The sequence below is a fragment of the Gymnoscopelus braueri genome (assembly GCF_963280865.1).
Source record: "Gymnoscopelus braueri genome assembly, chromosome: 9".
NCBI classification, from domain to species: Eukaryota; Metazoa; Chordata; class Actinopteri; order Myctophiformes; family Myctophidae; genus Gymnoscopelus; species Gymnoscopelus braueri.
Window position 1 is genome coordinate 18,688,273 of NC_137610.1, and position 23,101 is coordinate 18,711,373.

The 23,101-nt window shown below is 40.8% G+C and overlaps 1 protein-coding gene across 2 annotated transcripts; it reads right to left on the reverse strand.

Annotated features, from left to right (window-relative positions):
* Positions 1-313: 313 nt before the first annotated feature.
* bmal2 (basic helix-loop-helix ARNT like 2) lies at positions 314-22,665 on the reverse strand. 2 transcript variants are annotated; one of them, XM_080437561.1, is made up of 17 exons: positions 22,444-22,665; positions 16,968-17,103; positions 16,790-16,831; positions 16,668-16,709; positions 12,409-12,566; positions 11,890-11,969; positions 9,705-9,797; positions 9,413-9,530; positions 8,985-9,134; positions 8,578-8,818; positions 7,609-7,715; positions 6,302-6,452; positions 6,089-6,153; positions 5,884-5,998; positions 5,417-5,504; positions 5,229-5,328; positions 314-4,474 (listed from the first exon to the last, which is right to left on the reverse strand). In XM_080437561.1, exons 1-17 carry the CDS (start codon positions 22,505-22,507, stop codon positions 4,317-4,319), a joined length of 1,908 nt encoding a protein of 635 aa, XP_080293687.1. In that variant the 5' UTR covers positions 22,508-22,665; the 3' UTR covers positions 314-4,316. The 2 variants fall into 2 exon arrangements, with proteins under 2 accessions (XP_080293687.1, XP_080293688.1); XM_080437562.1 differs by lacking the exon at positions 22,444-22,665 and adding an exon at positions 21,201-21,359.
* Positions 22,666-23,101: the final 436 nt, after the last annotated feature.

Consider the following 23,101-nt stretch of genomic DNA (forward strand, 5'->3'; position numbering starts at 1 on the left):
TCGAAGTTCTATCCCTCAAAGCATCCATGAGGACATACAATAAGTCATAATGGCTGTACTCCACAGGGCGTACACTGGAGGGGTTTTAATAACAACAAAGTCACAACAAAAACAAAAACAGGGCTTCTTGCCATTAAGAGGACCTGTCTAATTTCTAAGCCACTGTTTCTCAAAGTGGGGTCCGGGGACCACCAGGGGTCCTTGAGAGGTCCCCAGATAAATCACTGATTGTTAGGAACCAAATGGACCCTTACAGTTCTGAAAGTGTACAAATGGAACCAAATGGACCTGTAGAGTCCATTTGGTTCCATTTGTACTCTCTCAGATGGGGGTCTGTGGTTCGTGGCCATACTAAACAGAGGGTTCTTGAAATTAAAACGTTTAAGAAACACTGTTCTGAGCAAACAACTCTGCTTGTTTTGCTTTTGGTGTGACTATTCTCATGGCAGACACCTGAATAGTGCCAAGTTTGGTGTGGATTGGAGGACTGGGGGCATGTGGTCCCCTGGGGGCCTTACGTGGTCCCTGCCTGGTGTGACTATTGTCATGGCAGACCCCTGAACAGTGTTTGTGCCAAGTTTGGTGCACCTGTGGAATCTCTCCCGAGTAGGCCAGCGCCCAATAAGGGAGTGTGGTGCCTGGGGTCGAGACGGTCGGATAGGCAGTTGACATCAGGGAGCCTCCATATATTATTAGCATAAAAGGAACATAGGCAGACAGATAGAGATCTCCATATATGGGTATAAAAGGGACAGACGGGTACAACGGGTACTCTGACAACTGGTATTGCATAACTTGGTAGGGCCCAGACAAGACAGCTCTGCCGAGTGGGAGACTGGGGTTCGATTCCCGCTCGGTGCGAATCACTACATCTGGCGTAGTCGGCAGGACATGGAGGAGGCTCTCGCGTGAGGGACATGAAAAGACATGCCTCATGAAAAGACATTATAAAATATCAGCTAAAACCAATATTGTTGATAGGATATCATGAATAATCATGCAAAAAATGCATGTGTTTGTTATCTGCTTATGCTTATCAGCTGATCCACATCTCACCATTTATGAATACAAGAGATTTACTTCAAAATAAATGTTGTCCAATGTACATTTAAGGACAGTTTTAGGACTGATTGAAAAGTTTGAAGGATGGGTTCAAATGACCACATCTCTATTTATAATTGGCATTTATTTTCAATCTAGACTTTCTTTAATGGTCCTGACCAAGAAGCTCAACAAGAAGTGGAGGGAAATTGTAAAAAAAAACACAAATTAAACTATACTCTAGACCGTGTTCACAGGAGGGAAGCTGGACGGAGAGAGTTGCTGCACCAGGGACTCCTACGGGCTGTGGTCGGCGGCTGTCAGCGGGGGATGTTGAACGTTGAAGATTAGGGTGGAGGTGCTACATCCTCCCCACAAATAAATACATAGACATTGCATTGGCAACTGGGGCTGTACACCACCCCAGCATATTGAGCATGGCAACTTGCCATAACTCCACTGCAAGAAATACCATATGCAAAGAAAGAGAATGTGACGTCACTCCATTGAAAGTAATAGCTGCAAACCTCACAAGATGGCGCCACCTGTCCATTGAACTCCACTGAACGGTTCCTCAAGCTATATAGTCCTCCTGAGACCAAAACCTTTTTCTGAGGCTCCTCTCTGACAGGTGAGCCAGTGGGGGCAGACAGTACTATACACAATTGTGAGGGAATTCTGGCTGGGGAATTTTAGAATTGAAATAAATTGTGTGAATATTTCTGCCTTTGTTTGTGATACACCACCATGTGAATTTATAAGGAATACAAGGGCCATAATGGATTTAATAAAAAAAGAAGGTTCCCAATAGGCCAGAGAAAACAAATAGAAGAGCCATGTAATGCACAAAACAGGACATTCATTTTACAGTAAGGGCGGCCATAGCTGAATGGGTAGAGAGGCCGTCTGGCCAGAATCTGCAGCAGGTCGATGGTTAGCGCCCGAGTCTATGTTTAAAAATGCCCCTGAACAAGACACTTAACTGCTCCCTGTGCACTGTATTAACAGTGCTCACTGCTCCAAATATTTAGGATGGATACATTTCACATATTTGCAAATGTAGAGCCTTTTTCCTTATAGATGTCTTTTATCTTGCTATTGTAAATCACTTTATAACCTTGTTTCGAAAAGTGCTTTATAAATAATGTTTTATTAATCTAGGGCTTATCTTGCTAGCAGGACAGTAGCTAAATGAAAGTCTTGTTAGCTTGCATTATGGGGTTTCCCACATTCTGTTTTATTCCACATATGTATTTTTGTCACAACTGCCAAGTACACTAGTGTCCTTTACTTTGGGTCATATAGTATTCATACACCATAATGCCATAAAGGTCTGAAGTCCTTTGATGATGTAGCAGTTGAAAATCTTTACGCTGGATTAGCACCACTTTCTCTGCACACTGTTTGGTATCACAGTTTCCATGGGATTTGATGCACTTTCGTGTGCTTAGCAGCCATCAAGGAAGTTAGGAGGAATTGTCATGGGGTCATAACCTCTGAAAAGTGGAGGTATCATACATGCGCAATGTAGCTGGAGCTTTGATAGTGGAAGGTGACTGGAAGATAACCAGATGTTTCAACTGTCCATGTGCTATATCCCCACTTTATGCAGGCTGATGATATTTGTGACAACAACACCTCTTTCTAGCCATGAGGAAACTAATGTACTGTCTATCCGGATGAAAGGACCACTCAGGAAAAGAATATGGTCAGCTGTGCTCACCTGGGAGTTTGCAATAGGTCCACTCCCATATTCTGGAGCAAATTTCCTCTGTCGTTGCATGGTATGGGAATGACAGTTACACACACAGTAAAATCCTCTGTGTTGAAGACATAAACGGATGACATAAATAGATAAATGAACAATGAGGATTTTACTGTGTAAGAGAAAAGAGGTGCACAGCTGAAACTTGAATTTCTTGGAATGTCAGTGCTGCATAGCTTAGCATGGAAGTACGTAAAACCATAAACCGGAGGATACAGTACTGCTACAGATGATCCAGTACTGCTACACTGTTCCCTGAGTAACCACCTCCACTGTTCTCACTAAAACCTCTATTGATATAATGTAACATCACAGATATTCCCATCACTTCCCTACAGAACCGTCATTTGAAATGTCTTACATCTATCGGGGGCCCCATCATGGTCAACTTCCAAATTGGCTGCTCTGGGATGGGTGGTTGATACAATTTTAAAAGTATACAAATACATCAACAAAATATCTTAAAATTATATCCAGGTAACAGTATATCATACTGTGAGCTGGTTCTAGCTGTTCAAGAAACAGTTGCTGCCTATTTGCAATTTTAACATTTACAGCTGGTGAGGACGAAAAAAAGGTGCCGGTCAGCAAATACTGAAGGTTGACTGCTCCTGAGATTCTATTGAGGTTTGCATGCAAGTGAAAAAAAACTCTAGAAGAGTGACCTACCCTTTCAAAACAGACAAGGGGGTATAGTGGTGTTTGGAACAATATCAAATCATCATCCATCAAGGACAGTGTACCAGAGAGTGTGACTGCTGGACTGTTTCAGATAAAGATACTGTCAGAACATACTGTAGGGTGAAACGGTTAATAAGCACCTCTCAAAAGTCTGAGGTCATGGAGGTGTGGTCACTGTATTACTGGCTGCATGCAGTCTTGATCCTGAGAGGTCATATTATGATCATCAGGCTGACAATCTCCTACATTGGAGCCTTTCACTCATTTTAATTCAACCTACCTAGTCAAATTACAACCTTAAAAATAAGAAAGGAATCAGTGTTTTTCTATTAGCTTTTTTGCATTGTTACTCCCACCCCTTTGTTCAAGTGTAGATAAGGGAAATATAAACAGGAATCCCAAGCCATTCATTTACTCTAGTAGTGTTTATGGGTTCTGATGTTTGGCTGGGGGTAAAATGTAATTGCTGTGGGATGACTGAGCAAACCAATAGCTGTGCAATCTGAGGTGCAGCCCACTGAGGGGCCCCTCAGATACAAGAAAATGACAGTGAATGTGAAGGACAGAGTTCCGTGGCAGGTAGACAAGCTGTAAGGGTTTAGAGGCACAGCCTAGAAATGGGACCCTCTTCCCTCTCCTCCTCCTCACATGGAGGTGGGAGAGCAGAGGTGGCCCGTATCGTCATGTCTTTCAGAAAATAAATAAACAAAATAAAAAGTGTCTTTTAGAAAACAACAACAACAAACTGATCGCTGCATCTTTGAGTAAGCAGTCCAACAGGTCATTTTGTGAGGTCGGATGTTTATAAGGAACACCTCGAGGCAGGGTTCTATAGAGACCAGCGCATCTCTTCAAAGTCCAAGTCCTCACCCAGGTTGGCGTCCGTCTCCAGGAGGCTCATGATCACTGCCATGGCGGCTTCGTCGTTGCTAAGGCTACCAAGACCAGACCCCACCATGCCGTCAAAATCCAGCTGAGAGCTCTCCCCTGAAAAGAAGGGAGGGGAGAAGACAAAAAAAGGAAGGAATGTAGAACCAAGGTTCATAATAATGCACATAACTTACAGAATGTACTCTTCATCATGCGACAAACAGCTAAAATAGCTGATCTACAAGCTCACAAAATGTTGTTAGCTTGTAGATCTGCTATATTCTGTCATTTTGAAACTGTATATATTTCTTGAAATTATAATAATGATCATTATTATTAGCCAAGTCCAAACTAGCAGGTTGAAAATGGTTCAAATCCACATCTCCATGTGCAGCGGGTATAAAGCAAAAAGGAATATCCCTAACATTCCATCATCTGTTTGTCTTAAATAAATCCCATTCACGCAACAATATTCCAGAAGATTTCAATTTGATCATATAATTATAATTAAATATTACGCTTATCCAGATTGAACGTTCCATTTGAACTACAGTTGTACTGCCAGAGGAATGTGTCCCACAGAAGTGAACTTGAGGCTATATCTAAACTGAGACTAGACACAGCTGTTTCTCAAACACATTAAGAGAGGGACTAAAAGAGCTAAACGAGCAGAGATTATATCTCTCTTTTTCTTTTCAGATTTTCTTTTCTGGGATTAAGACAATTTAAAAGTTCTGGTGTCAATTCTTTACAAATTAATATGTGCACACAAAGTGCATTGGAGGTGAGATCCTTAGTGCCCTCAGGCTACACTGTCCTACCAAGACACTGTTATAAATTAAGCTTTTTCAACTGGATGGAGGGAGGGTACCCATGAGCGTTTCTCCTCCAGAGAATGGTGCACCCTGGGACTCATCTTCTGAATTTGATGTTCCTGGCATTTCCACATCCATCGATTCCCCATTTGGCACCTAGAGACCAAAAACAAGAACTTATTAATGATGACAGACAGGCACGCCCACGGACATGTACACACAAGAAACGATTCAAAAGACTTACATTGTTGCTAGCTTGACTGTGAGCTGCTGGGGACTTATCCTGCAGTAGACTGAATGGGCTGGCATTACCACTCCGAGGAGAGTTCATCCTAAAGCAGACAGAATGAGTAATAAGATAAATAACTAGAAAAAGTGCTCCTCAGAGCACAGGTCTCCGCCAGGTCAGGTACGTTATTGTGGCCTCCTGGTGGCGCTATAATAGGCCTGGCGGAGACAATGAACCCTAAATAAACAGTGGGAGCGCTTGGCTTCCTCAACAGACAGTCTATCTATACAGAGGGACTGCATTTTACAAATGCCTCTTATCCAGAGTATCTTCCAAAGTACAATTTCAGAATAAGTGCCATGAATATTTGTCAGTCAACAACAGTGTTAAGTGTTCAGGAATAGTGCTTGCAGAACAAGGATGTTACCAAGTAAAAGCAAACAGTGAAACGGAAAGACACCATTTCAGCATCTCTCTCTCACCTGTTGTAGTCCAACAGCTCGTTGGCAATCTGGGTCCCTATGCTTCCAGCATAAATCATGGTACCGGGGGTGGCGGAGACTCCCGGAATAATTGGTAGAAGCTTTTTGCCATCTTCTACAATAAAATAGAATAATTCCAATTTAGTCTTTCTAAGACAACAACACTTAAGAAATATAACTTTTCCACTTAAACAGTTGAACTAACCCTCGCAGGTCTTGCTTGGCTTCTCAAGCTTGATTCCTGACTGGCTTGTTCGAATGTGGTCATGCCTTTGCACAGAATGGAAGAAATGATATGTGGTGAGCTGAATAATACACATTTATCACACACCAGGTATATTATGCTTGTGTATATAATGATACTATATGCATTCATGCACAGATGTTCTGTAGAGGTGAAGAAAATGCTTGTACTCACGATATGACTGTATTAGTTGACACAATGTATTCCACTTCTTTGGTCCAGGGATTTACAAAACTAAACCACTGACTTTGCAGAGTGACAAAAGAGCCATATTTCGTTTTGAACTTATAGCAGTTTGTCTCAATTTTTTCTTTACTCCGTAGCACTGTGAAGGAAAGAGAAGTCCAAGTTAGAAAATTGAACCAAAACATTTGTCACTGTCGGGCAGAAACCAGAAACTCATTTTTCAGCTTTAAAAAATATATATTCATAAATCAACGCAATTGGACACCCTTTACATCTGTGTGTTGGCTTCTGACAAAACCTCCTAACTCCATTGGATCCTCAAACTGTCGGCCCAACCACCTAACTCCACCCCCTCACCCCTGCGTGGTACACAGAGCAGCTGCAGACTCAGAGCGGAAGAAAACTAACTTTAAGAAGGCAGGGTTTTTCCCCCTTAATCTGTTAAAAGTAACTATGCAGTGTACCTGTTTATCAAACTTAGCACTGACAAGTTATGAAAACAATTAATTCTATTTCTAAAATCTATATAGTGTTTTCTGAAGAGAGCAATGTGACAAGAAATGAGTTCATATAGCATTTCTCTCGCTAGTTCTACTGAAACTGCAACTCTGTGAACCCCTCTTTGCAGAAGTTATTGTAATATTTAAAGCCCTGCTTGTTATTGTAGGCCTATATAAGCAGTGTCATGAAGCATCAGGGCATTAATTCACGCGTTGTGATGCATTGGTGAGCTTGTCAGCTGTTCTTATCAATGATGGACCAAACCTCCTAACTCTACTTGAGCTGGATTTGGGTAAAGTGGTGATAATATAATGACACATGCAAGTATCTGACAATATATCAAGTCACAATAGGAACTTTGATGAGGCAGTATTGCTTTGTTTTAAAAAAATATAAGGTTTTCTTAATTTTCTGAAACATTTATATTTAGTTTTTTCATTTCCTTAAAAATGTTGGAGTTAGCTGGTTTCTTTAGCTACCCGACAGCAGAGATATGCTCCTGTATTTTCCATGTGTTATTTTGTACTGCAATTCATCTCATGTAGTGCAAAGTTTATATCCAATCACACTTTGAGTGTATTTTTATCATTACCATGATAATTTTGATTCCATGCTCTGCCCAAAGACATTGGTTCGCAAGACCATTGGTGTACTGTAAAGTATTTATCTCAATTGATCTGTATGTCTAAATTAAATACATACTGTTTAGCAAGAGTAATGCATGGTAAGAACACTACTGGCAGATCGGAAGCAAGAAGAAAATGGATGCGAGATCTATGAACACTGGAACTTACCTTTTCGATGTCTATCAGCTAAGTGTGGTAAATCATCTTGATGGAAGTACTCATAGCACGATGTCCCAAGTAGCTCCTGGGGAAGATATCCTAGAATGGTTGTCGCTCTGGTGGTAAGAAGAAGGAGGACTTACATAAAAATAACACCAATGCATGAGTTATGAAAGCAAAAAGAAAATGTGTACATTCACATGAGAAAATCTATCATTGGTAAATGTTTTCTGTTCACTGATTCACACAAATAATCTGACTGATTTTTTATATATCTACAAGGTTGGTGAATCCATGAATCCATGACTTCATTATGTAACTCATTACGAACCACACACACAATAAAAATATATCCTATCAACAAACACGCTTTTTTGGGGATAATCACGGTATTAATATGGCATAATATCCTTTTTGATGCTGGTAGCGTTGTCACCACAAAACAAACCGCACCTTAGTTCACAGACTGAGACCCACCTCTTCAGGTAGTCCTTAGATCTGCACTAATAGGTCAAATGACATAATTCTCATCAGGTCAAAGTAATTAATCAAAATGAGTAAGCACACCAGAGTTAGTTAAACCACAAACAGTCTAGATGTGAATTGTACACTGAATAGACCTGCTCAGAGATGACGCTTTCACAAAGAAATAAGGTTTCTGTGGGCAAGATAATCCCTTTTTGGTACCATTATCAATATGACAAATCAAAGAAATGTGTGATTCAAATATGAGGAATCAAAGGGACAGATCATATGCTGATGAGGCAACATGAAAGTGATGCATGATTGACATGATATTGAAGTTAAACCAAAAAAAAACAAGCTCTGCACTGAGACTTTCTAGTGCTCCTGTAGTCTGTAACACACTTACCTTAGACCTAGCAGAAGTGTACAGAGAGACACAAGTCGCACACACCTTGACAGCACAATGGAAAATGTAAGATGTTAAATAAGGGAGAAGCACAAGATGATTGCTACCTTTGATCAACAAAGGTGAACTTGCCATCCATGGCACAGCGCGTGATGAATTCTGTGGGTTTAACCCGGACTTCCCCATTGATCTGAGGGGAGGAGTGGGCATGGACACGGCCCACCGCCACCAAGCAGCTGAAATGGGAGCTGTCCTTTTCCGTGTCGCCCTCGCCCTCTGTCCCCAGTTGGCTGGTGGGCCAGCTGCGCATGTAGCCCGTACAGTGAACTGTGCAATACTTCTGAGACTCTGCAAAAACATGGACACAAATTATACCAACGCTAATTCAGTTCAATGATCAATCCAATTTACAATTTACAATTGTTATAATAGTTGTAAAAAAAAAATCAACTAAAATCGCAGCTTTCAATTTTAATCCAACAGTGCAGAATACAATGGTGGGCTGCTTCCATACCTTTCTTTTTGGAAGTGCCAGCCTGAAATTCCTTTTCCTCTACTTTGACAGTGATCTTGTTGTACTTCATGCGGCAGAAAAAGGAGCGCCGTGCACCAGAACACAGCCGTGATGCTGCAACTGGGAGGTCAGCCTGGACCTGTAGACCAGCTATGGACAAGAAAATAGTGCTAATTATGCAATTGTTTATTGAAATTTTTATAATGAACACAGACACACACCAGCTGGGGACAAGCTACGAGTGTTAAAACATTCTCACAATGAGACACACACGTACACACACACACACACACACACACACACACACACACACACACACACACACACACACACACACACACACACACACACACACACACACACACACACACACACACACACACACACACACACACACACACACACACAGTTACAATCTGATGCCTTACTCTTAGCATCTATTAGCCGTTCGCGAGGGAATAACTCAGAAGCTGAAAGCTGCTCCTTTACTTTGCCCATATCCTTAGGGTGTATGTAATCAAATAGACTCTGTCCAATCAGCTCCGACTGTAGAAAGAAAAGAAAAATATTCCATACATTCTAAGCAAATTCCATGCTCTTCCTAACAAATGAGTTGTCATCAATTCTTGACCTGAAGCAATTCCAGGTCAAAGCATATATTTCTGTATAACCCAAGATGATGGACCCCAAAGATACAGTTGCAAAAAGTAGAAGCCGTACCTGACTGTAGTTCAGTATCTTTGTGATGGTCTCTGAGACAAAGACTATTTTTCCACGATCACAGCCTACCACAAACAGGAAGCCATCTGCAGCCTGGACAGACAAAAAAAAAGAGTTATTTAAACTGAATGTTAAGTAAGTTTGGTTTTCAAAATGCAACTTCATACTCTGTAAAGGTTATTTTGCATTGCTTTTGTGTTTTCTTCAAAACACACTTTTTGTCCAAATTGTATGCAAATTGGTACACATTGTCTCAGGAGTCATGTGATCAAGATGTATCAGAGAGAATCTTTCAGATTGCTCTGAGGAGCGCAACGCACTTCTAGTTTGTATCTTTTGTCATCTGGTTTTACTAATTCATTCTTTTTTTTTAGACCAGGCACAAACATACACAGACACACACAGCACACACTTCCTTTGTTTAAATTAGGCTACTCTGCACAGCACTACTGTTTTTTGTGTGGCTGGGCTTGCTTTATTTGTCAAAGAAATGTTCTAGCACATGTGCCGCCAAAAGGCAGTCTGGTAGCTCAATAAATCAAATACCAAATTTTCTTTTGCAGAGTGTATTTTGATGGTGCTCTGTTTTTCAAAGCTTGTCATTTGTAGTAAGAGAACAATATTTTCCTTAACACTTTATTTGAAATGTACATGAGATTGTGTAAAAAGGAAACATAATGGAATAAACTTCTCTAAAATATATGGAAGAATAAGAGTAGAAATCAGATTTTGTGAGCTCAACACGAGAAGGACTTTAAATATGAGATCATGCCAGCCCTGTTGACTTATGTAGTAAGTGGGGCAGAAAAATAATTGTCAGGGAAACCTGCTATTCACAGTTTCGAAGCTAAATAAACACAGTAATGTACATGGTAAAGCTTAATGAGTATTATGCATAACCATTAGGTTGTTCAAGTGGAGGCCATGGCCAGATAATGAGCTTAACCCATTAAGACCTGGAAAACCCATATGTTGTTATACCTTTAAAACTGAGAAGGCATCTGTGTCACTGTCATTTTAGATGTTGCTATGCATATAGCAACATGATTTTTTTTTTATATGAATAAAACATTTATGATTTTCAGAAAACGTTTTTCAAATCGGCTTCAGGTTTGAATGAGTTAAAATGTCTTGCACTTGACCTTGGAGAAGCAGACCTCAGTGGTTATATCAACACCCTGAGCGTGGTTTAAAATTATTTAAAAGGGGCACCTATTTAATAAACCTAAAAATGTTAATGTATTCCATAGAGTTAAGAAAATCGTGACCTGTCACAGGCTGTGAGTGCAGATAGAAAAGTGTGCTCCTCGGAGCACAGGTCTCCGACAGGCCGAGTTGCCTACCCAGGGCTCGCAAACTTTGGAAAGCAGTCATAGCCACTTGGAATGGGATCTGAAATATCAAACGTAACCAATCTATCTTGATCACATGACCCAAGAGATGATATGTACCGGTTTGTGTGACTTTTGAACAAACTCTGTAGGAATAGTAGCAAAATGTGTGTTTTGAAGAAAACACTAAATGGCGGAAAATTTAATCTGGCACAAGTGGCCAGGCCTATATGGAGAGTGAGAATCCAAGGAATCCAAGGGGAAATGATTTCCCTTGGATCATAGGTCATTATTGTATGACCTACGGTTCAAAAGTTATAGGCCAAAATGTGAATCTGCCTGTTGTAGCGCCACCATGAGGCTGATTTAAAAAATTTAGGGTGGTATTTCTTCCTTGGCTTAACTGGAATGTGCATGCAAAGTTTCACGGCTATCGGACACTGGATTGATTTGAGGCATTTTGTTCAAAACGGGCCACTCCTGCAAACTGTGGAATCAGTCAATAAGGAAGGAATATGAAAAATCGGACAGATCCGTCTTGACCACATGACTATAGAGATAATGTGTACCGATTTTAGTGATGTTTGGACAAAACCTGTAGGAGTATTATACATTTCTTTTATGATGATTGTTTAGCAAAGATCGGTCTTCTTGTGGCGCTATAACAGGCCGATGTGAAAAATATGGGGCAGAGGTTCTGCTCTGGCCTCCAGAGCAGAACCTCACAGTTTCACACCGATCGGTCCAACGGTGCCGGAGATTAGCTGTTCACAGATGGACGGACAGGGGTGAAAACATAGTCTTGGCCACGCCTTTGGCCGGCGGAGACAATAATTTATCATTTGTGTTATTACCTTAAGGACGAGGTGTTTGAGTTCCTCATTAGGAAGGAATGATGGCTTGTAGTTTGCTTCAGTAAAAGAGCCAGTGGAACCTGGAGAACAGGGACAATTTCAGTGCAAGATAAGACAGATAGTGGGAACTGCATGCAATAAAATGATTCACTCTGAATCAGTAAATAAGGGAATGTAGGGTCTGAAATTAACCATTTAGCTAACCCGCCAAATGTCTGGTAGATGAAAATTTAGAAAAAAACGTTTCCTTCTTTTTACTAGACCCAAATATTTAAGTATATACACAGCATTTTTGTGTTGTGTATCATACATATATTTATCTGCATTATAACATATTATGGTGGTGAATAAAAACAGTGGGGAGAGCATAGAGGAAAGGGAGGTTCGAAATTAAAATAAATTAAACACTAAATAGAGATACAACTATCCTAGTTTTTTTTAAATGAAAGGGTCAGATTTCTTCCTCCGATCCGTGGCGCTTGACTGCTGTCAATTTGAGCCCCTGGGCGAAAGTGTTACCTTTAAGAGATTTGAGGTGCTGCACAGCCATTCTGAGCACAGTGAGTTTGTCTAGCTTTCGGGACATGGGGTTACAGGTGGGGATCATGGCCGACAGCTCATCAATCAGATTGTTCATCTTGTCCCTTCGACGCTTCTCAATCTGACTGTGGGGCTCCCTGCAGAAGTTATCAGATGAGTAATGAGAGATTATCAGGATACATGAAGTCATTTTCTGCATGTATGCTGCAGGTCATGAGGTCATACAAACCGTAGCATGCATATCATTTCTGAGGATCCATATATACTAGTCTGTAGGAGACATTTTAGATGTGGCAGTGGGCATCCGATTAACTGGGGTTAAAATCCTCCATGGTGCCTCCAGCTTGGCTGGGCTTTCCAACAAACACAATTGGCTGTGTTCACAGGATAGTCAGGTTCACTATGTTTTTTTGTTCAAAGTTTATGGAGATTTGCAAAACTATACATTTTTGGAATCTTCAGAGCATGGGGAAACCAATAATCAATGTTGCCATTTGCACAGACACCTGCATGGCCGTCATTTTGGAGTTTCAAAATGGCCGCCATAAAGTACATAATTTGCACTATCTTGGCTTCTAGACAACCTAGAAACATATGCTAATCCTATGTTTTCTGGGTCAAGGAATCCAATAATGACCTAAAACGTTTGCTGAGCATCTTGCAGTGGCGCCCCCAAGAGGTGGCCAGGGAAATAATCATACTATTATGGTTCTATCTAATACATTACATTAGGTAGTAATTTCCATTTACACCAATGATGCATATATTTTTCTTAATAGTTCAATGTGAATGAAAATACATGCTTTCTTCCTCAGCCTGCTGCTGCACATGTGTACACTGTGAGATGACAGTTTTAGTCAGGACCGAAAATGGAAAAATCCTCCTGGAAAACGTGTGTTGTTTCTACGTCATAGTTTAGTCATAACATTTTAGTAATTAGCATAATGTATAATCAATTATACATTATTATATTATTAGCAGTGTCTCTTAACTACCCCCAAGAGACAGTGAGGGCAGTAGCATTCCACTTGGACACAGGCCGGGGTCTGATCTGCCTTGGTCGGGTCGCCTGGAGGAGGGTGTCTGTTGCAAGACCCGAAACACCCAGTGACTCCAGGTAACAACACTGATGATGTGTCCAAGTTTGTGCATCAGTTGATGTTTTATTAACTTATTATTCCATCCATATAGCTATCTATCTATCTATATTCATAATAAATGTATATATATTTTACTCCTTTTTCTCCCCAATTTAGTTGTTATGCCAAGTGATTTCTCCCCACACACATTTCTGTGTTGTCACTGCTTTTGTATCCTACTGGCCAGTGAGGAGCTCCCAACGGGAGGACATAGAGCCTTCTTCCTACTCCTCCCGCCCAACACTCCCCACTGACAGGTGCCACCCCCACGTGTAGTGACAAATATCACCCTTCCCTCCCCCGAACACGGACACAAGCTCGTCTAAGGCAAATGCACCGCTGTGGATTCAAACCCCCAGCCTCCAGGGTGGTGGGCAGCAGCTTTACCACTGTGCCACCGAGTGCTCTTCTAATTTTATTTTAAAGGTGAACTAAGAGACTAAGTCCATGTTCATGATGTCCAGAAATTCAACAATTACCATGGTGCAATAATGCCACGTCACTTCACTTTCCACAAGTTAGTTATTCATAAAGGTATCACTGATTTTCAGCACTTGCAAGATGCAGTGCACAGGTTAGGCTTGCAGCAGCGTCTTGCATTCAGTGGTGCAGGCACAGGTGATTAGCTCCACATAAGCATCTGGAACTGGAGCCAGTGACATGAGTTGAGGAACAAGCAAATTGTCCTCCATCTTCCATACACATGTGTAAGTGCTGCGAGTGGTCCTGCTACCCAGACCAAAGCCTGGAAGTGAGAACACTTGATGTGAAAGTAGAGAGAATCTCTGTTTGGTGGTATTATTGTCATGCTCTTTATGAACACGATTGACCAAACTTCATTGATGTTTTCAACATGTGTTGTACACAAGAATTGTTCTTCACTGCATTAGCAGCAGTACTGCAACCATTGTCCCTGCAAGAGACCCTGATGTCTTGCTACTGCTGATCACCTACTTCCACATGATGCCGTACCAACACATCTTCATGAAAGCAGGGACAGTAAAGGAGCGAGTTATGACTGCCATCCTCTGAAAAAAAGATGAAAGATCGAGGACAATAGTTTGTCGTCACTGCCTCCAATTCCAGATGCTTATGTGGAGCTAATCACATGTGTCTGCACCGCTGGATGCAACACAGCTCGATGCTGCTGCAAGCCTTACCCATGCATTGTACTTGCAAGTGCAGAAACGTCAGTGATACCTGTATGAATGACTAAATTGTGGAAAGGGTTAGGGTTATATATATATATATATATATATATATATCTTTTTTGGGGGTCTTATTATGTTTTAGTGAAGGGAGACAGGAAACGGGGACAGAATGTCGGGGAGTGACACGCAGCAAAAGTCCGCTGGGATCGGGAATTGAACTCGAGCTATGTGGTCTGTGCCTTAACCACTCGGCTATCGGTAGCCCGGTGTGGCCAGACTAATATCACTGTGTAGATGGCTAATCTTTTCTTTTTTTTCACACTGGCAGATTTGTCTGATTTTCCAGGCTAGACTATCGGCACCCCGATTACTCAATGTTTATAACTAAACAGTGACTTAATCATACACAAATAATCATATACCGCGTTGTGCATCATCTCACAGTGTACACATGTGCTGCAACAGGCTGGGGAAGAATGCATTAATTTTCATTCACATTGAACTATTAACACATTGTGTGCCATAAACGTTTTTGGCCCATTTTTTAAAATATATTTTTCCCACGTGGGGCGCTCTAACGAAACTTTGGGATCATCCAAGGAGTCTCTAAGAAGGAGAGGCCGGATGTGGATCCATGTCAAAAATGCTTCCGTTCGTCCGCTCCAATGTTAACTCCTTGACTAAAAGCTTAATATCTCCTATTTCTTTTTAACGTGGTGGAAGTGAGACGTTTTCAATCGGTGATCACTCTGCAATGGAGGATCGCGTTAGAAATATTATTCTTCCAGGCGTTAGTCGGGACCCTCCGCCGTCTCGCACGCACGCTTTGTTTACATGCACGTCCGCGTTGGGGCTTCTACAGCACAAAACATATCAGCGTAAGTGGATGGAAGATATGCTGGCACTGAACGTACCCTATTTTAATAAACCTCTGGCACACGATGTGTTAAGAAAAGGGTTAGAAAAAAAAATATTACCTAAAATAATATATCAGATAGAAGCATATTATTGAGATTATATCCCTGGCCAGTGGCCACCGCTTGGGGGCGCCGTTACAAGATTCTGAGTTCAACTTTGATATCTTTATTGGATTCCTTGAACCAGAAACCATAGGATTAGCATATTTAATTGTCTAGAAGTCAAGATAGCGTAAATTATGTATTTTATGGCGTCCATTTTGAACGTCCCAAATGGTGGCCATGCAGGTGTCTGTGCAAATGGCAACATCGATTTTTGGATTCCCCATTGCAGACCATTTGGTTAATGATTACGTTTGTCCAAGTGAGGCCGCCGTACCCGGTGGGCGTATGAGGAACCGGCATGCATCTCATTCATTCAGTACGTTACCTGTTGACTACAGGATTCACCTATTGTCTCGGTCTGTGAATAAACCAGCAAGTTATTACCTACGTCTGATCCTTGACTCACGCAGTATCAGGAATAGTTTTACACCCATGCTCTGAAGATTCCAAAAATGTATAGTTTTGCAAATCTCCAAAAACTTTCAACGAAACTACATATTTGTAACATAGTGAACCTGACTAGGAGGGAAGCTGGCAGGGGAGGATGTTCTCTGTCGCTGCACTAGTGACTCCTACAGGTTGGTCGGGGCGTGTATTAAGTAGTCCCTCCAGGATGCAGAACTGGGAGGAATAGCATGCTCCTCCGTACATGTTACGCCCTCCTAGTAAAACTCCTCACTGTCAGGTGAAAAGAAGTGGCTGGTGACTCGATGGAAAACAGAAAGAGTTGCCAGTGACAAGAACAATACAAACATGAGGGAATTGGCAACAACTAAATTGGGGAGATAGAATTAAAGAAAATAAACACAGTTGATCAAAAAACGAAATAAATGTGGCAGTAGTACAGACGGTAATGTAGGAAAATACACAGTATATGTATTAAGTTAATATTCACTGGAGGGGGTATTTAAAAGTAGAAAACATACCTGAAGCATCTTATTTTTACATGTTGGTCCTCGTCGTCTGACCTGCAACACAAGCGCACAAACTTCAAATGTCTATTGACTACACAATAAAAACGTTCAACTGTTCTTGAACAGCCTCTCACCTATCCTGGTCATCTTCCATGTCTGTGTCGAGAATGGAAGACCTGGGAGAAAAGTGCATGACAATTAATAGGATAATCCTACAATTTTAGTTTTCAATGACATCAATTCGAGGCTGCTGATTACCAGCTTTCATTAGGTTAACAAACACTTTTACATCGAAAACACAACCAAGCTTACTGGTTATCCATGCTACCCTTGCGCTTCCTGGCCATGGGCATCTCCATGCTCGAGGACATGCCAGCGGTTGAGGTTGGGGTCATCAGGTTGGACGGAGAGACAGAGTCGCTTTGGTTTTCCACCACCAGCATATCTTCTGGAGAATACAGACAAAGCATGTTGCAAGTAGCGGTGAGGATTAATGCAGAAATAATACTAATAAAAATCCCTCATACAGGTGCAGGTATGAATGTATTGCATGTGGTCCCTGGCCCTAAACCATGCATTTAGTCATTTGTTAAAATCTTAATTTTTTCATTTTAGAAACATAGAACACAACTGTTGGTATTTATGTGATATGAGGACAGTGTAATTAAAAACATTATCATTATCGGTGGTAATTTGAGGAAGCTTGTGCTTCAATTCCAAAAGTACTTAAAGCTTAAACTACTACAGAAGAGGATCAGGCAGAATTCCCTGAGCTCACAGTAAAGTATTAAATGTTTTGCAACTACGTTGCAATGTGAGAGTGTTTTTCCACACTGACATCCCTGAAGAGAGTACAGGGCTAGGTTAGAGTCAGAAAATGATGAGACTCTGTCCCTGTCTACCACTATATCCAAGAATAGACAGACTGTGCAACTCAAGAAAAATCTAATCTTTGCCCATATCCACACCCAACACAAAACTAGTCCCTAGTTTGATTCTTTTAGTCAGGATGATGGTGCCTGGCTCACAATCGGTTGAAAACCGCTGCATTAGAGTGATGTGTAAAGAAAAACAGAAGAGCAACTCTTCCTCAGGTGACTGAGAATGTCAATGCTAGGATGTGATCAGAGTTCAAGAGCGGTATCAACCACACAAGTGTGTGTACACACAAGACTATAGCACAAGATGTCCCTAGAACCTATTTTTAACTCTGCTCCAGCTCCACAAATCCAGTGACCCAAATAACCATCAACATCATCGACAACCTTTTTAATCTCGCTAGTTTCTACCTCCAGGAAAGAAATGTGGGATTGTAGGGTTTTGGAGAAGGGAACTAGATGCTCAGGCCACACACCTTCCTCTGCTTGTTCTCTCATGACTCATCTTTAGAAATTATTGAATGAGAATTTGCTCCACTCAGATGACCATTACCCAGTGCAGTCTACTTCTATGAAATGCATTGATGTCACAGAGAAACAGCCATTCAGATTTGTTTTGTCTTTTAACCATATAATGTTTCATACTGTTTACACTGGCACTTCATGTCATGGCCAAAGGGCAAATCTTGACCTGATGGCTTACATAACTCCATAAGTAGCAGATTTTCAGCCAGCCTTCCATTTTAAATGCTATACATCAACATCTTTAAACAGCGTGACATCTTTGGATTCTTTGCCTCTACCGTGTATAAGAGTAGGGGTAGACACATTCAACATGAAACATTCTTACAATATGTCATAACACAGTAATATCACAGTAATGGGCCCAGCTGTATAAAACAGCACAAACCAGCCGAAAAACAACCCACAAGCCAGGGTTCCACATTGACAAAAATATACAAGATACATTGAGGGAAGAAGAAAGGTCCAGGGTTAATATTTGTGGCATAGTCAACAAGATGATGATGACATGTAGAGATTTTACCGTATGGTAAACACATTGCAAACTAGAGGCACACCCCAATAATAATAATAATAATAAAGCTGTCATCTATGATAGTAGCATTGTTTGAGTAATGGAGTTACAGAGTTATAGAAGTTACAGAGTGGCGGAATGAATGCAACTGTTTGTTGTAGAAGCATTGGACGGCAAGGGCAACGGTGTAGTAGGGGAACATAGAATGACAAAAGTCACAAATAATGCAGTGTGCACACACTTACAGGTGTTGTGGGGGGCATGCACACACACGTGCATGTGTCTCTGTCTCTTTGTCTGTGTCTGGTGCACCTGCGTGTGTGCCAGGTGCACATGTGTGTCATGTGTTCCAGAGATCACTGTGTCTCACTCTTTGTCTTTTTGTCTTAATATGGTGAGCGCGGAGCGGTTTGTCTGTCTCTCTGTCTCTATGATAAATTGTAAAACAGTGGTGTCGCATTACACTTGCCCCCATTTAAAATGAAAATGTTTGGTTTATTTTGTAGTCAAACAAAAGGGAGGAGGGCGCACACCAGTATTGGTGAGGTGCTGCTGACCTTGGTAAATAAATATGAGAGTAAAGAAAAGGCTGCACACTCGTAGCCACGATGCAAGATTTATTTGAATGAGAAACCAACGTTTCGACCTAGCAAGGTCTTCTTCAGGGATTCCCTGAAGAAGACCTTGCTAGGTCGAAACACAATTGGTTTCAAATAAATCCTGCATCGTGGCTAAGAGTATGCAGCCTTTTCTTTACGGTCAATTGTGTAGTAACATAAGGATTAGATTTCATATGTAATACAAAAAAATCTACTTCCTTTCGATTATACTTTTTGAAGATCCGGATCCGGATCCAGATCCGCGGATTTAGTCCGGTTTGGTGATGTTCTATCTATATTGTCAGCATTAGCTTTGTTTGTGATCGTTTACAGGCAAAAAGAGAGCCTGCAAAGCCTCTTCACAGTACACTGGATGTCAATGAGGACATATTTAGAATTATCAACTTTTAATCAATGGAGCAATTATCTTTTTATTTCTTGCCCACCTTTGGAGTTACATCATGGCAAGGTAACTAACTACACAAGCCAAACCTCTACCAAAGTGTCCTAGGCTAGCCCTTTAAATCACAATATTAACAAGAAATGCATGAAACTCATGCATAAAGCCATTAAATGTTTTTAATATACAATAAAGAATAAACATTCTTGGGGGATTCTGCACATAAAAGACAGCCCAGTAACCAGTATGCTACTCATTTGACATACATTTTACATAACTGTCACAGATCTTAACATGCACATAAGAGTAAAAAGCATGCCATTAACTGCACCAAATAGTGTCAATATGTGACAATATTTATAAGCCAGATTAGAAGAATGATAATTATTTTAAACATGTAAATATTTAATTATTTCATAGCAATCCAATCAAACATTTTACATTTGAGTTATGTCAAGATTAGATTTCAAAGGTTTTAATCAGACTTCAGTAGTAAATGGGAGTAGTCAATTGAAAGACCAGTAACTAATGCAGTAAATTATATTTGGACTAAAAGCTGTTTATTTTGGAATAAACTTGTACTAGCTACTGTCACGGTACAACCTGTAATAAATAAAAAATAACAGAAACAATTATTATAATTATAATAAAAATAATAATAATTAGAATCATTATTATTATTAGCAGTAGTATAGTATTTCACTTTATGTATATGACTGTAATTTAAAATGCAACTGCATTGGAAGCTGGACTGCAAGCTTGCAGTGAAGAATGAAAGTTGGAAAAAAAAGTAGGCTCTTATTTTTGAGAAGTGAGATCAGGCAGAGTTTGTTGTGGTTGGAAAGAACAAATTAGTTTCCTAATATAATGATGTAAAGTAACTAAGTACATTTACTCAAGTACTATAATTTAAGGTATTTTTTACTTTACTGGAGTATTTCCAATTTTCAATACTTTTACTTCTATTCAACTACATCTCAGAGGCCAGTATTATGCTTTTACTCCACTACAATTATTTGAAAACTTTAGTTACTAGTTACTTTTTACATTTTGATTATTATTACAAAACATGCATTACCCACTTCAGCGCTATACATTTTGGCCATTTGAAAATAGCCGATCTATAAGTTCACAATGCCTCGATGCAACACATTGTGAGCTATTCTGCTATTTTCAAAAGATTTGTATACATTTTATACATTTGGAAACTTGAAATTGGACATTCTGCATAAAGAGTACTTTCTACTTTAAGTACATTTTGATACCAATACTTTTGTACATTTACTCAAGAATATTTTGAATTCCGAACTTTCACCTGTATTACAGAGTATTTCTACATTGCAGTATTGATACTTTTAGTAAATTTAAAAAATGTAGAACTTTTTCCACCACTGCCTAATGTTATAAATATAACAATAAAGCTACTAACAATTATGGTCCTTTAACAGCAGAGATAGGACCACATTAACTTATTAACAGTTATCATGTAATAATAATACATTACTATGTAATAATGACTCTTTGTAAAACATTGCATTATGCCTAGTAAATAGTAAATAATAAACACATTCGTGTATTACAAAAACCCGCACAATAAACACATAATAAATAAGTAGGTCACTTAAAACTCACCCAACAACATTCCCCACATTGACTTCATAATAATAAAGACTCGTCGTCCAGGAGAAACAAGGCCTATACTGTTCAAAAGTACTATTGTTACTCCGCAGTACGACGGTGTCGCTCGTCAAAAAGAACCAAGATCCGCGAGATATTTCAACGTCGCGATTCGACGCGCTGTTATCGTTTAGATGTGTTGTTTTTGGCGAGTGACACCGACGGTGTCTTTGCGCAATGCTAAGCTAACGTTAGCTCGGAGCTGTGTGTGTGAGAGTGAGTGTGTGTGTGTGTGTGTGTGTGTGTGTGTGTGTGTGCGTGTGTGTGCGTGCGGGTGTGTGTGTGGGTGGGGGGGGGGGGGTATTTACGTCCAAGCCTTTAACGCTGTTATCGTCTGTTAGATTATATATAACACACACACACGCTCACGACGACCCCCCCCAATAAGAAGCCATGGTCTTCTTCATCAACGCGCCGTGGCTGGTGGTCGGTCTTAACCACCGCCATGGATCATCAGATCACCAGAAGGAAGGAAACACCAAGTTTGCTCCACTGATCTACTGACCCACTTTCGAGAAGCGCTAGCCCTGAAACATGACTGTCATATCATGACAGCCAGTCATGGTGTTTGCACGTTCTCCCTTTTTTGGCCCCGTACATCTACATAAACGTTCATATTTCAAATATAAAGTGCTTACATCAATGCCACAAATGTTACAATTGTGCACGGGCCCTCAGAAGTACCCGTATATTCCGTATTGTTCAATAAAAAAAGCATTTTAATCAATTTTCTTCGTATTTTCCCCACGCTTTCAACTAAGCAACCCTATCGGTTAGGAGGTGTATTGCACTCAGATACATTATAACTCTATGAGAAAATGGCCACCAATCGGATTAAAATGCTTTTTATTGAACAATACGGAAGATACGGGTACTTCTGAGGGCCCGTACATGATTGCAACATCCGTGGCCATGAAGTAAGCTTATATTTGAAATATGAACGTTTGTGTAGATGTACGGGCCGTAAATGGAGAAAGTGCAAACACCAGGTTGAAGTTCATCCATGACGGTCGTGACAGACGACCGTCGTGTATCCATGGCTAGAGAAGCGCATAAGTTGTGCCAGCCGTGGCGTTACACACACATGCACAGCTTGGATCTTCCTTTCGTTTCCCTTGGGGCGCCCATAGGTCTGCTTCATGCGGTCCCGTTATTAACGTCACACAACTGCTTATTACCATTATATTGAACAACTCACCTGCTGCCAGCTCGTCTGTCAGTGACAGTCCGTCGCCACCGGCCGCTGCATTCCTCGCCGACATGGCTGGAGGAGCCAGTGTGTGCGTGTTGTTGTTGCCCCAGGAGGAGGATTCCTGGATGGGATCATTGGCTAGAAAACAAATGAGATTACATTACATTACCGGGATTAATTGGCTAGTTAATGGGGGCCATGCGTGAGCCAATGTTGTGTACTACTACGTTCATTGTTGTGGGTAGGGGGGGGGGTGATAATGGGTCAAATAATCGTACTAAAGAAGAAGGGTTTTTCGCTGTGTTAAACGCGGAAGATGGCACGCAGGCTCCCTCTATCGGCAGCAGGGGGAGTCCCGTGGAATCAGCAGTCAACCATTGACTTTGATTGATTGATTGATTGATTGATTGATTGAATACTATATTATTTATTATTTAGAAGATTTGCAGGGAAAAAACACATGGAAGTACAGTTTACAATACAAGGTCAGCTAAAATGAATGCTCATAAAAGCCGCAATGGCTTGTTTCAAATGAGATGCCCAGGTACTCAATTCATGGACTAAAGTTAACAGTCAGTGCTTCAGTTCAGAGCCATACTGACTCACAGTGACTGTAGGCTACAGTCAGTGAGTCAGTATGGCCCCGAAAGGGGCTACAGCCTGT

Bases quoted from the DNA above. Each gene is read 5' to 3' on its own strand.
- bmal2 (XM_080437561.1), bottom strand. From the start codon at position 22,507: ATGTCGGCGAGGAATGCAGCGGCCGGTGGCGACGGACTGTCACTGACA. The intron at 9,135-9,412 runs GTAAGGCATCAG...TCTTGTCCATAG, and splicing joins ACGGCTAATAGATGCTAAGA to CTGGTCTACAGGTCCAGGCT. The intron at 4,475-5,228 runs GTACCCTCCCTC...CCTTCTTTTCAG, and splicing joins TGGAGGAGAAACGCTCATGG to GGGAGAGCTCTCAGCTGGAT.